Source organism: Podarcis muralis, chromosome 3 (assembly GCF_964188315.1).
Source record: "Podarcis muralis chromosome 3, rPodMur119.hap1.1, whole genome shotgun sequence".
NCBI lineage: Eukaryota > Metazoa > Chordata > Lepidosauria > Squamata > Lacertidae > Podarcis > Podarcis muralis.
Window position 1 is genome coordinate 93721089 of NC_135657.1, and position 15483 is coordinate 93736571.

Consider the following 15483-nt stretch of genomic DNA (forward strand, 5'->3'; position numbering starts at 1 on the left):
ACAAACCAGTAGCCCCTGTGGCTTATTGCTGACCAGGATGCAAATCTTAAATGTGTTTTTTTCTTGCAGTTGAAAACATCCAAAGCATAGCCCTGAAAAAATAATCACTTTGTGTTGACTTCTCATTGAGAACAAGCCCACGAGAAGGCTATTATGCTGAGAGGGAAGGGGGGAATAAACAAACTTCTGACAGGAGACAGGTTCATTTAAAATATCTATTGAAATTACAAATAAAACTCTTCAATATGATTCGAAGTACAAAACAACATTCAAAGGCATTCAACAGCTCTTTTATACATCACAGTGTTAGTGGCACGAAATGTAGTTACATTTCAAATACGGAAAACAAAAATTAAATTCTTTTTACACTAGTCAAATACATCATTTATACATATGCATGACTCCTCCGTGCTTCTCTATACAAGGTTAAAAATACATCCATGGTAAAATGAGTAAGGGAGGGATTTGTTTATAGGGCACATACCTATACCTGCACCAAAGGTTCCTCATCTTTGTTAAGAAAGATACACATATTAACAAAGCCAGAACCATCATGGGGCTTTAAACACAAATGGCAGGCGTTTACTTTATGGAAGAGTATTAGTAAGTAAGCATGATTACAAGCTGTTTGGAAATCCCTAATGCCATCACCATCAACTAAATCCATTATTGTCCATCTTCAGTAGAGTCCCTGGGAGAAATCTCTTTGTAAAGCTAACCAGGCCAAAGAGCTTTGATACACACACACAAAACCAGAGATGAGTTCCATGGGCTGGCTCTTCCTCCATTCCCTCACCATTTTTTTCTTGTTCAACTTAAGACTTTTTTTCAACATTATTTCTGGAATTTGCTGCAGTTTTCAGTTCACTTTTTTTGTACCACCCTCTCTCCTACAGGTTACTGGTGTGCATGAACTTAAATTGAAGTATGGATTAAAAAAAAGGCCTTCAAAGGATCTTGGTGCAATCATAGCATTGCCTCAGGTGGACTTAAAAAAAAACAACAGCAACAAGCATGTATATGTACCCATGTTCATTAAAAACAAATGAGTAGGAACTGAAAACTGTGACGCATTGTGTGCATGTATAGCAGCATGAACAAAGTCTGAAAATCAAAAATGGAACAATGATGGATTCCTAATGCGTTGGTGTGATATTGCAAAGAAGATCAAGTAATTCAGAAACCCAAACCCATAGAGGAAGCAGCTCTAGGAAATAAACTATTACTTTCTCTCCCGACCAAATATTTACAATTGCAAACAAGTATTTGTATGTATATATTTCTTAACATGGTTCATATGTCCAAAATTTCTGTCGCTCTGCTTCAGATAAAAAGATATTGTGCCAACTACACTAGACCATTTGTTGCATACAAAGAATTGGTCTAAATAGTTCTGATTTATTTATTTTTTTGCAGCCCAAAGGTACACAGAATAAAACATTATCTAAAACACTGCCATGCCCAACACTAGAAAAATGGTGACTTTGTAGGGTACAAGGGTTGAGGTGAAGACAACTAGAATTGTACCCCAAGCGCTTCCCAGAGAAGCTTGAAAGACACAAGACTCCTGCAAAATGAGGTTTCTTTAAAGGTGGGTGAGGAAAGATGCAGTCAAAATGACTTGCCCCACATGGGTGAAGCTCAATTTGGCATACACTGGAGTTTGGTCTAAAGTTTAGGGACCAGGTGTAGCAGAACATTTTGCTAGTTGCTGCTCTCATTTTAGCGTGTGTAGAAGTATAACCCAGGTCAGCTGGTAGGGGTTGGAACGTCCTAGGCCATGGAATGAGCTTTACATCAGTATTGTCCAAAAGAAAACACATTATGTCCATTAAAAAGGGATTTAAGGCAATGCACTAAACGCAGCAACAGTACAGAAATAAAATACAAGTGATACCAGGAGATGAGGTCCACCCTTCATTAGAATGAGAATAAAAATGCTAATATCTGATGTTCCTCTACAGAGGCTTGAAATTTAAAGTTTAAATAAGTTCATGTTATATCACTCACACACACCCATTTCAAAGAAATACTGACAGTCAAAATATGTGATTCCCAACAAATGGCAACTACTTGATTCTAAGCAAGGACCCAAACTTAAAACACAGTGTGATGTGTATGATATGCAGGATGCAAAAGCGATTTCAGTGTCTGGTTTAATGTTAAAGGAGGTTTTTCCCCCCTCATCGAAGTATTCTTTGAGGATATGATATGTTAGGAACAGCATGGCTTCCAAAGACGGAGGCTGCAACCTGAAAGCAAATAAAGAAGTGTGCCTCTAACGCCATTTTGCTTCTAGTGTGATGCAACTTTGGATTTTTTTGTTGTCTGGCGGCATCAGATGGATGGTTGAACCTCTAGAGGTTCTGTACTCAGCCACATGCAAGCACACACAAAACAAAGTCGCAGTCAGCAACCTGAGGTAACCAGAGAGAACAAAAGCGAGTGCCCACCTTAGCAGGTCTCTTCCACTTTTCACGGATGCTCACTGCCTCAGCTCCATCGTTATTTGAAAGGGTGAGAAATGGGAGAGCCAGGCAGTGAATTTGTTAACTTTGTAAGCTAAATAGCTGAAAACAAGCAGAGGACTAAGTGTTTCCATACATAACAGCCTGTGCAACTTGACAGGAGCAGGCAAACCATACTCACTTGATGTCTGAGGGGGTACCTTCACAGCAACGTATGATGCTGTTGGTTGGGCGAATTAGTATATAAAACAAAGATAGACAGAACAGGTTCCTTTCCCTCCTGCAATCAATGGATCGATTATTTGGCATGTGGGGAACAGCATGAACCAGGTGTACATTAGATTCACAAGCTACCTGCCCAATCCCCACTGCTGTGTACTTAATGCCTGGAAATTTTTGGTTGTCACCTACCTGAGATGTAGGCCTAGCTCCTGTTCACTGTCATTGCACAGGCATCGAAAGATTTCCCATTCTCTTCATTCTTCGGGATCACGTTTCATATTGATTATATACTACATTTTCAACTCATACTTTTTCCTACTATGGAAACTTATGTGCTTTTAGGAGAGTTTGTTTACAGTTCTCACCCAAAGCAGCACGGAAGAATCACATAGAGTAGCCTATCAATATAGTAAGTTGATGTCCACATCATTCTCCTTCAGGATAATGGCAGCACCTCAATTTAGGCAAGACCCGGGACAACAAACAGAGCAGCAAAATGATAAACAAAGAAAAACGAAGGTGGGGAGAGAGGGCTGCTTAAAAACAAACAGAACTAAATGTTTGTTGTCACAGTATCATACAGCACGAGATATAACAGTTTTAAAAATGGACTGGAAAACCTATCAGTCTCAACGGACTCTTTATATTATTACAACTGCGGGCGCTTGCATTAATTAAAGAAAAGTGAAAACAAAGCAAACTCAAGAGAGCCTAAAAATCTGCATACTCTATAGGGTGGAAATGATTGTACAAATAAATTTACATCTCATGCACTGAGATGGATGTAAGGCTCAATACTACACTCCTTCCTTCTTCCCTCTTCATTCTATTCAGGAGAAGATCTATTTGGCTTAAAATGATATATAGGTACATAAAAAGATACCTGACCAGAGGTAGCCCTATTTATGCAACACGTAGCCACGTAACGGGTGAGAGAGATGTAGAAAAGAATGTCAGACAGACTTTCAAAGAAAAGGAATACCAACATCTTTTTTTTAAAAAAGAGCCTTGATAATAATAGCAGGTCTGGGTTGTGTATCTCAGCCTCTATGGTTGGCAATTTCTTTTTCTGTTCCAAAGAACAAATGTGCATCCACACAAATAGTTCACGTTTCCCAAAATGTTAGGAGGCATCCTATTGAAAAGATATAGGCATAGGATGCCGTATGTCAGGGGTGGCTAACCTTTTTTAATAGATGCATTCACACTTTGCTAACCCTCCATGCCAGCGGCGGGTGCAGCTCGCCCCCCCCCCCATACTCTCACATGCTCACGGACAACACACATACGCATGCAGATCAGCTGAGAAGCGGGGGCTACAGCTCAATCCTATCCAATTCCCCATTATGGGGAAAAGGGGATCCCTAGCTGGTGCTGGGGTGGGCAGAAAGGTTTCAATCCCCGTCCCCCAGGCTGTGTCTACTTTTTTAGTGTCACTGCCAAATTTGGTGGCATGAGGGATGCAGAAACATTGGCTTGGAGGGCTGCATCAGCCCCCACCCTCAAACATTCCTGGCCTATACGTACGTGACCAGATTGTTCTTATAATATTGCATGGGAAACAGCTTCAGGGGTGTATGGATGCCCAATATTTTCCCAGGGCAAATATTAACAGAGACTTCAGTTTCATTAGACAAGATATTTAAAGTCACACTTTAAAATGGGCCGATATATTTTTTTTTTAATGGTAAGCGATTCTTAAAACACACATGTCTAACACCTCAATTTGATGCAAATAGATATGCTGAACGGGCTTTGTTTCGACACCGTAGCGTCTCAGTTCCAAATCTGACAACGTAGCCTTGCGTTACTGACACATGATGTTTCCGACGTCCCAGCTTGCTTCGCGCTGGCCCCCCCCTAAAACACACCAGGATATGCCTTGCACTCTGTAAACCGACTTGCGGGCAAGGTCGCTGGGAATCGTGGAGCCTCCTGCAACGTTGGGAATCAGGGCGAGTAAGGCCAACGCAATGTCAAGTGCAAGAAGAGGGTGGTTGAGTAGGAAATGCACTGCGATGATGAGCCAGTCCCACTTTCACTCCACCTTAAGTCGGGAGGGGGTCGTCGTCTCCTTTACTACACTTGCACTTGCAGCAAAGCACGAATGGGGTAGCAAGCAGAAGGAAAGGGGAGGCCACTAACAGTAACAGACCAAACCCTGCAAAGATCCCCACGACCTGGATAAAAAAAAGAAAAAGAAAGAAGATCACATATGCCAGCGGTTGTTCTCAAATAATCTGCCTGAAGGGGGACTGGGGGAGAGTTCTCCCTTCCAAACTGTGCAGTGGCAAGGGGTTGCACACTGTTGCAACACACACACACACACACAGAATAAAGGGCTGGCAACTGCAATTTCAACTGTTCTGCGCCCCTGTCACCTGTCTCATGAAAGGCCCTGAGTTTATCCATGGAATTACGCACTCCCCAGGGTAGCCTATGAGGAGGTATGGGATTCAGAAGGGTATTGTTCAATATGCACCTGAGGATTCAGTTTCATGGAGGATCAAAATCTCCAAATTGCTGACCTACTTGAAAAGTATGGTTCCAATGATTTATAAAATTGTCCAGCTAAAGAAAAGTACAACAGGTGCCGCCTTTAGTGTTTGACATCCATTAACATAACTGTCTTAAGTTAAACAGAGATGATTTGGGTGGAGGGTTTTTCTTATGGGGAAAAAAGCCACTTTATAATAATCTCTCTCCCCCCCCCCCCTTTCTGCTTCAGATTCAGATTACTTTACTTTCTCTTTATTGGTCCTGAAAAAGTCAATTTGTTTTTGGCCAGCAGGTGGTACTGTTGAACAACATTCAAAATAAGGAATGGCATGCATTACTTACTGTATTATATAATAGTATATTTGGAGGTTTTCATTTCATTTCCCTTCTCCCCCCCCCCCCCAATAATTCCTCAAATATTTATATTTTTGTGGAGTGGGGAATTTATTATTGTGCTTAACATGGGCTTCCCTCGCATCCCCTGAAAAATATGTCTGCTTCCCTCTCTGCAATCTCCTGCTATACATCATCTCTGAAGTGTAATTTTGGCATGAGCAACACAGCTCCCCATTGCAACAGCATGCCTGCTGTAGTAATAAAAGCTCAGTTGCTCTTTTAATATTATTCTTCCAAGGTTCTTCTATGTCAAAATAAACATGGTAGGTTTTAACAGCTATCAATCTGTCTTGTGGGCCACCTCGATCAAATTATGTCATCTTGGGTTTGCGGACTGATGTCTGTAAATCCTGCAACAGCTCTCAGGGTGTTTTGTTTCTGCCCAGCAGAAATCTAGCAGCTACAGACTCACAGAAACTACAGGGAATAACTGATTGAGACACAATTTTACCTTACTCTCCACCTCATTGCAAGTTGGGTAACTGCCTCTATTTTCCTGCAACGTGACTCTGTAGTCTTTCCACCTTGAAGAGGAACTATTGTTTCTGCACTTCAGATCAGCTTTCATCAGCAATACTTGTATGTAAGGCAAACCAGCTAACATTGCTTTTTAAAACCTTCCCATTTTCCTCGTGCCATTTTCCCTCCTCTGACTCCCAATTCCCCACATTCACTTTTTTCATGAATAAGACGAAAATTGGGGGGTGGGGCAGCAGATACGCAAAGTCACATCAACACCTACCTGCGTTCTGTGCCAAATAACTGATGCCCTGGAATGACCGAGCTTATTTCGGCAAGGTCCCTTGTCATAATGTATAAGAAGGAAGTCATCCTGTAAAGTGTCAATAAAAGGAGAGGGGGAAATATGCATATATATTATTTCAGCCGTGGCTGAGAACTTGACTCTTGACAAGCAGTCAAAAGGTTACAAAACCTTTTGGTTACAAAACCTTTCCACTTAGCAGGTACGGTTGCAATTTCAGCTGAATTTTCGGAAACTACTTTAAGCACCCGTTGGGTTGAGCTATTTCAATTGCTTCTTGTTTTCAGCAAACAGCTGAAAGTCTGCAAATTTTTGTAATAAACCTGATTTGTGATGAGGGCTGGATAACTTCGATTGGGAGTCCAATTGTGTACTCAGAAATAAGTCCTACTGGGTTTAGCAAGCAGAGCTTACTCCCAAGTAAATGTGCAGAAGACTGCAGTTCTAGGATCCTGCCACAGGCTAGAGAGAGAGAGGAGTGAATGGTACTTCTCCCTGTTTTTCCGCCCCCACTCGCAGAGGTCAATTTTCATTTTTTCCCCTATCTACTTTTGGCACATCAGTCACATTTCACAATGCAATGGTAACGTCACAAGCTATGGATTCCGCTGCTGTGCCAACAGCAATGACATCACTGAGTTGGCTCCTTTGGAACAGGGAGCAGCTAACAGCCAGCATAAATGAGTCAGACCGCTCAGCTCTATGGCACGGAGCGCAAAGTCAATATTGACCGCAGAAAGGGCCCCGTGGAACCCAATAACACATATTTCACAGAAATAGGCCGAAGTGGGCCATTGTGCAATCTACAATATTGGCAGCAGCCCTTTCAGAGATGTGAGTTAATGCCAGGAGGAGTTTAAAAGACAAAAACAAAAAAAACTTAAAGAAAGACAAGAGAAGGAAAAGGTAATACAGTGGTACCTCGGGTTACAAACACCTCAGGTTACAAATGCTTCAGGTTACAAACTCCGCTAACCTGGAAGAGTTACCTCGAGTTGAGAACTTTGCCCAAGGATGAGAACGGAAATCGTGTGCGGGCGGCACAGCGGCAGCAAGAGGCCCGATTAGCAAAAGCACGCCTCTAGTTAAGAACAGTTTCAGGTTAAGAATGGACCTCCGGAACGAATTAAGTTTGTAACTAGAGGTACCACTGTATGCCCAAACTGAGATAGTACAAATAAGACCCCTTCCCCAGTTCATCCCATTTCAGGGTTTGTTCTTGTGCTCTTTTTCTGCAGTTAAACCAGGCCCAAAGTGCCATCATCGGTATAACAGTAAAACAATATTATGTAACAAGAAATGTAACCCTAACTTTTCAAAACAGTTCATTGCTTAAAAACAAAAAAGCACAAAAACTATACCAACGAAGTTTACAGCAGCAGAGAATCAACATTTAACATCCCGCATCGAAACATTCAGTATGAAAACTTAAGATTAAACAGCCCATCATATTAAGAATTCACAAAACCACCACCACCCAGAAACAGCCCTAAATTTAGCAACAAAAAATGTATCTCTAAAACAAAGCTAAATTTGCTTTCAACAGCAGCTAAGCCAAAGCCGAAACTCTGATATGGCCAAAGTAACTCCAAACTAAATGTCACTTCTGTCCCAGATGATGGGGCTTTTTATGCCATAAATATATACAAACTCTAATTTTTTGCAACAATGTTAGTTCATGCAATGGTATCTTGCTAATTGTTTGCTGCAGTACAGCTAAATGTATGCCACAGTCTGTATTTATGTCTCTGTATTTATGTCTACAGAGGCAACCTAACTTTCTAGGACTTGTAACATTTCAATGCTTCCCTTTACAGTTTTTGAATATTATATCAATGGACATTTTGAATGCTTTATTAACAGGAATTTATTACAGGGATAGAATCAAGGAATTTCATCTTCCAATCTTAAACTCAACTACGTATACTTACATCAAGTGATTCCAAACAGTACCAGCAAAAGGCATGTTTACAGTTTTTGCACATCATTTGGGCACAGCCTTCGTCCCGTTCAATGTAAACTTTGCATTTCGGACAGCGTTTGATGGGTGCATCATCTTCTTCCATTTTATAAGCAGAGCTGGAAAAGATGTTTTGGAAATTTTATGGGAGAAATGTGTTGCGAGTCCAGGTTCCCGGCTTGGTAACACGGTAAGTGTTGTTAATTAAAAAGGAGAATTTATTACAAAAACAAACAGATAGCTCCGGACGGCTCTAACAAAGCATCATCAATCAAGATGACCCTTCTGAAGACTCCTTCCGGTTTCTACAGAAGATATTGAACTTTCATACCTTGTCTCATTTTGTTTCCTGTCTAGCAGCCCTCCCATTTGACGACTTTTAGGAGAGATTGGATCAGCTCCAATCTCTTCCCGTTCTGACAGACTGCTTCCGTCTCTGTTTGCAGCTGTTTGAGCTTTCTGAGAGCTTTGGCTGTGTTCCACCCCGCTCTGTCGTTCCCTTGGCAACCAACATTCCAATGTCCGGAAGAGTTACCCTTGTCTGCTGTGGTTTTTGCCCAGTCTAAGTACAATATGAGCCAGCGGTGGCCAAACTCAGCCCCTCCAGCTGTTTTTGGACTACAACTCCCATCACCCCTAGCTAATAGGACCAGCGGTCAGGGATGATGGGAACTGTATCCCACAAACAGCTGGAGGGCAGCGTTTGGCCACCACTGATCTAAGCCTCTCTGTTCCTGGCTGCTTTCTGCAGTTGGCTGCAAACCTTCGCTTGGAATTGGCTCATTCTTGACAAAATGCTCTTGGTTTTTAAAAACTGCATTTCTTAAAACACTCTGAGCCTTTTGCAGACTGAAGCTATTCCTATGTCTGCATGGATTTGTCACACAGCCACAAGACCAAAGGCAGGTTTTCGTTTCCACTGAAACTACACATCCTTCATCTTTATCATTCAGTTTTAATAGCTTCTACAAACCTCAAATAAGTCAGGTTGACTAACAATACATCTGCCAGTATTGCTTGTATAAAATTGATTTGTATCAACCTAGGAATTGGGGGCGGGGAGCTAAGTTGTGCACACAATTATGGGCTCCTTCCAATGTTACTTGAGATGGTGGACAGCTCCATGACTTCTTTTCATGCTGATCAGCAGCATTAGAATTCCACAGGGAAACTGAGTAACACAGGTGTGCTGATAAAGCAATTGTATGGGATATTTCCATCAGAACATGGACTTCTTACCAAACAGCAGGGCATAGAGCCACAGTCCAAAAGGTAACCCACATTGACAAGGTGACATCCTAAAACTTCCAGAACCTTGAGGAATTCCTAGCATATACCTGGTTTCAGAAGCAGGGCAATCTATCTGCCAGAGTTGGGCTTTTTCTGCTTCCGTCTTGTGATGGGAGGGAGAAACGGCTTCAAATAACAGGTGAATAAGGAGACACCTGAGGCTATCACAATGAAAATCAGTCTTTTTTAAAACAAAACACACAAAAAAACCTGCTGAGCGAAGCTGTTAATGTGTTAAGAATTATGCCAACGTCAATTGGTAATGTACAGTTCTATACCTTGTTTCCCCTGGAAGGTAGCTGATTGGCATATTTTCTTGACAGCCTTGTCCCGGATGCCAATTGGATTTGCACGCCGAGCAAAATTCTATGTCGCAAGATTTGCATTGTACCAGCTGTGGGTTCTGGGGGCCTGATTCCTGAAGCTGACAAACCGCTTGGCAGGAAGAGGATGGGCACCAAGTCCGACAAGGATCCAAAAGCACTTCTGTGGAGGAAACAAACTGCAGTTGGGAAAAGGCCACAGCTCAGTGAAGGAGCATGTATATATATAATATGCTTTTGCATGGGTTCAGTTCCACAGCATCTCAAGGTAGGGCTGGAAAATCCCTGTCCTTGGAAGACAATGGCTTGACTCAAGCATAAGGCAAGTTTTTAAGATGCAGAATTCTTCTTGAATCAAGCCACACACAGTGGAATGCCAATTCCTGATCATATCCACTATCTTATTCTTTGGTATGGCTGTGGAATATCAACGGGAAGCAGGAAGTTTAATAAATAAATAAATTTAAATACCATTTGTTTATAAAATGTTCCAAGTGATGTACAACCATATAACGAAGACATAAGAAAAATAAACAAGAACCTTGTTAAATAGTATCTGTAGCCTCATTAAAACAGAGTCTACAATAGGTGGTAATGAATGTAATCAAAATCAATAAATGCCTGGATGAACAGGTAAGTTTTTAACATCTGTTGGAAATACAATATTGACAGCGCATTTCGAATTTCCGTGGGGAGCTATCCCGCATGGTTAAAAAAAAATAAAAATAAAGCACCTCTTCCTCATGTTTTGGAAATGTATTTTCCACACACGAGATTGAATCCAATGTTAGTCATGCTCAGAGATGACCCTTTGAAGTTAATGAACATGGGCACATTATTTTCAGTGGGTCTACTGTGAGTGGAATTTAGTTGGCTACAACCCCCAGTTTGGGGCCACCTGGGATGTCTGCTGTATACCTCTTTCAAACTGTAGCTTCTTATACTTCTGCATGATTTCTGATGCAACCATACACTCAATCTGTTTTAAAGAGAGAGAGAGAACGAGAGAGAGAGAGATACAAGCATCCGATTAATGATAGCGATAACTAAAGGGATAACAGGCAAAGATAGACAATGAGCTTGGAGCAGAAGTTACATAACGGCAAGTCGCACAAATATCTGCAATAACAACTGAGCTGAACTTTTACGTAAGACAAATTCGTGTCAGGAAACGTACTTCATTTTCTTGAAGATGACCTCGCTTCGGGCAGGAGGCATCAGGGCAGCTAATGGCTGTTTCTAAGCCTTCCTTGATCAAAATCTCCACATACTGTTTCAGGCACTGTAAGAAAGTCAGACCCAGTGGCTGTCAATATTATTCACCATTGAAATATATGCTTCAACAATAACAGTTGGTCTGTCATCCAAAAGGTGCAAATCCCGATGGGTCTACTCACGTGAGCAGCGTTATTTCAGATCTTCCTCGAGCGTTTTTCACGCTATTAATCTTCCTTCTCCAATACCAGGCTGCTCACCAAAGAAGACCCCCGCCTCTGCTCCCCAGTTTGAATGTCTATTTGTACTCATCGGACGGCTCCTACAAAATCTGATCTACCCATGGCCCAGTTGAGATGTTATGGCTGACCCCAGTTTCCATGCCAAGCATGCAGTGGGGAAATCATGCGCCTTTCCTCTGCACATGTCCAGGCTGGTAATATATTGGATGTAAACAGTCATGTGGTTGGTTAGACTCCAACTTCCTGGAAACCAGCTGGGAAACTATGAATAGTTTATTTAGAGCTTGGTTTGCCATGTGAGGATTGGCCAACCCTTCATCTTAAAAGGAAAGCCAACCTTCATTTGGTGAACAAGTCACTAGCCTATTAGAGTAAGCAGTGTTCTGTGTTTAGGGAAGCTTTTAATGTTTGATGTATTACGGTATTTTAATATTTTTCTGGAAGCCCCCCAGAGTGGCTGGGGAAGCCCAGCCAGATGGGCGGAGTATAAATAATAAATTATTATTGTTGTTGTTAATGCCCTCCTGCACATCCTTGGTTCAGGGTAAACCACAGTTTGCTGTTATCTTCATGACAGACCAGTAACTGTGGTTGTAACTGGATATAGTTTGCTTCCAAACCAGAATCAGAACCATGGTTTGAAGTGCTTTCCATTTCTGGTTTGGGGGAAAACAATGATGATTGGTTACCCGATTCAGACCTCATGTCAACCCAAGTTTCCTGCTTGGCAGGGGGTTGGACTCGATGGCCCTTGTGGTCTATTCCAACTCTATGATTCTAAAATTAATTTATAAGGCTAAACGTGCATGATGGTCTTTCCTCCCCCACCCCCAGCATGCAAGTCTGATGTTCCTGATGACCAAGCTATAGTTTGACAGGAATGACTGAACCAGACTCAGACTTGACCAGACTCAAGAGAAGGTTGATGAGTTACAGAATCAGACACCAGGGATCCCAAAGGCTATTTTGGGATAGCCCAAGGGCTACAGCTCAGCTCGCCCAGTGGGATGTGTTGAACTCTTTCCCTTTCAACAGCAGCCTGCCATATGACCAGAAACAACTGTGGCGTGGGGGCTGCTATGGACTAAGTTCATTCATACAATCCTTGGAACTCTTTGTACACTTCTATGGTCCCTTCCCAGCACACAGGGCCTATTGACAGTTACATTTAAAACCAAGTTTGCGGCAGCTTTGTTTTCTAAGACCGGTAACATGTTTTCATCTTTCATGGTATGAACTGTGGATTCTCACAGCTCTTTCCACAATGCTCTTAGCAACTACCAAGCCGTTCCCATCTTCAAGGATACAATACTAGAGCATTTTGCTATAATCGTTTTCTTTATATAGCTGTTTCCACCCACGGTGCTTTACATAAACGAACCCATGCTTTTTAAAACACACACACATATATGCATGCTCAGGCAGCCTCCATTCACACCAGCAGATACCCGCCCACCCCCCAGTTGCCATAGCTTTCTTTCATATGACGTTTAATAGGTTTTAAGTGAGAATCCAGGTTTTGGGATTAATGGTTGCAGAAAAAATGGAAAGCATATAGGTTTGTGTTCTGCTCACACTCAGCCTCTCTCGATGGGAGGGAATGGGTGCGCTGAATGGGACTGTAAGCAAAACTTGTACACATATGTACACATGTGGCAACCTGGTGCTGTGCTCTCTTTTTCCTTTTATAGTACCTCTGAGGCCAACTTCCTTCTCTTTCTCCCATGTTCCCAATGGCTAAGAACTGCAGACTCTAAAGAGAATGGAGTGGTGGGAATAAGAGGCACAGCTAGGCAGGAGACAAACAGGTGGTCATTTCAATTTCACTTTGGCTTCAGGGGAGGGAACTAAGGCAGTGTCTCCCAAACTTGTGCCTCTAGGTGTTTCTGGACTACAGTTCCCAACATCCCTGACCACGGGTTCTATTAGATAGGGATGATGGAAGTTGTAGATATCTTTCCTCCCAAGACACCCTAAAGCAGAACAGGCCTATTTCATAGTCTGTTCAGGTGACTGGATCTGCTCTGAGGGATTCCAGTCCTATTACAAATTACTAAATGAGATTAGGCTCTCCCATCCACTTTCACAAAAAGCGCTGCTCATTTGATGGTCCCTCTTCTTCCTCCAATGAGACATACAGTGACCCGGGAAAGGGTATTCTCAGTGTTAAGTTGTGGGTGAACATATCAGACGACACAGCGATTCTCCAAACAGCTCTTGTTTATTCACAGATCAGAACAGAACTGAACTGAAGGGTTCAGCCAGCCTGCTTATATAGAGCTCCAGTACAACGTAACTGTAACAACTTTCTGTAACTATCCAATCACTGAATGTCACTTTCGAACCCTTATTTGAATATGTGGACCTGAACTATCTACAGTATCCCCTTGCTGGCCCAGGGTGAGAACTTCAGTACATAACACTCAGGCACCTCAACTTCCCTCGCAAACCCAAACAATGCCAACTCTTAAGTTGCTGGCATCAATTAAACACTTATTTATTTGCACAGCCCTGTGTGTGATTTATTGGCCTCTATGCCTGCTGCTGTGTAGTTTATTTATCTTGCTGCTATTTTATATTTTTAGAGTTTGTTGATGTGTTCCCTGCGGGTTGGGTTGTTGGGTTAGGTATTTTACTGGCAACCCACTGTGGGATCATCTTGCATGCTGAACAGCGGGATATAAATATTCAGCACGAACAAAGAAATATATATATATATACACAAATTGCCTTGTGTAAGCAGAGCAGCCTTCTGCAGCGAAATAAATATGGGCAGGGGAACTTTGTGCACATCACAGCTCTGTGCGCTCACAGAAGATCACAGAAAGAAGCACATCTTTCTTCAACAGGCGCACCATTAATGATCATCAGCCACACACCACACAGTACTGGGACCCGGCTGGGCAGGGACAGTGAGATTTCCGACATGGCGCTGTAAGTGCGATCGAGAATGCTATCCAACTTGCACATGAGAAATGTGTATTAAAATGAGACTGCGTGCATATCTGATGACAACATTTAGCCCTCAGAGAGCCACATCTAGAGATGAGTATACTTTGTGAATGATTCATTTAAAACAAAAGGGCTTCTTCCCAGCAAGGTTAGCTGGAATTTTATTTTATTTTCCGAACATCTTCCAAACAAAAGAGGATACAGAAGACCCCCTGCGATACATGGCAGGCAGTCCAGTTGTGTTAATACAGGTCTACCCATGCATTATTCTGAGATCTACAAGTAGGTATACAAATTTAACAAATAAATAACAACAACAATTCAGGTTCATTCCCACTATAACCAGGTTTGTTTGTTTTTTTAGTGCAGAGATAAACTGCTAAGTGGGCAAGGATGGCAGCTGTGTCACAACGCATAACACAATGAGCTGTTGCTACACATAAATAGCCAGAGGTAGCATGCTTGTACAGCGGCGTACAACATATCCATACATCAAAGCTAGCAATATATAGTACAAAAAATGCAAAACCCATGCTTTGCACTGATGAAACACACCACTCATGAGCTCTCATAATCAGAATAATTACTTGATAATTCATTTGGGCTAAAGCATTTTTACATAAAGATGATAGATGTCGCTGAGGGCTGTTTTATCTCTGTCACAAATAACATCTCTTTTAGTGTTGTTGCGCAGAATATTGCACAGCAGATGTTCACATTGCTTAGCACCCCTTTACACTTTTTTTTGGAGGGGTGTCCACTTAGTGCCGATGTTTTTCCAATCCTCTCTGCTTGGGGCAGGGAAAGAGGGCACCCTTGTCTCTATTGCCAAAGTAACTAGGACATCATTTGAGCATGTAACTCCAATCCCAGCGCAACTGCTGATTAGTTTCCGGGCCCACATCAAAGTGCTGGTGTTGACCTATAAAGTCTTACACAGCTCAGGACCTCAATACCTTAAGGCTCACCTCTCCCCATACAAACCCAGCCTGCTTGTCATCTGAGGCCCTTCTCTATGTCCCCCATCCCAGAGAGGTTCGGAGGGTGGCAACAAGAGAGCGGGCCTTTTCTGTGGTGGCTCCCCGATTGTGGAATGCTCTCCCCAGAAAGGCTCGCCTGACTCCATCATTACATGTCTTTAGGTGCCAGGCAA

General features: G+C 42.3%; 1 protein-coding gene across 1 annotated transcript in view; it reads right to left on the reverse strand.

Moving 5' to 3' along the window:
* Positions 1 to 201: 201 nt before the first annotated feature.
* RNF144A (ring finger protein 144A) overlaps positions 202 to 15483 on the reverse strand; it is a 62710-nt gene continuing 47428 nt past the window's right edge. Inside the window, exons 3-8 of the mRNA XM_028722483.2 lie at positions 11099 to 11203; positions 10840 to 10900; positions 9877 to 10084; positions 8280 to 8427; positions 6328 to 6417; positions 202 to 4870 (exon numbers count right to left, since the gene is read on the reverse strand). Of these exons, the coding sequence (XP_028578316.1) occupies positions 4739 to 4870; positions 6328 to 6417; positions 8280 to 8427; positions 9877 to 10084; positions 10840 to 10900; positions 11099 to 11203 (744 nt within the window). The 3' untranslated portion in view covers positions 202 to 4738. The remainder of the gene's footprint in view (positions 4871 to 6327; positions 6418 to 8279; positions 8428 to 9876; positions 10085 to 10839; positions 10901 to 11098; positions 11204 to 15483) is intronic.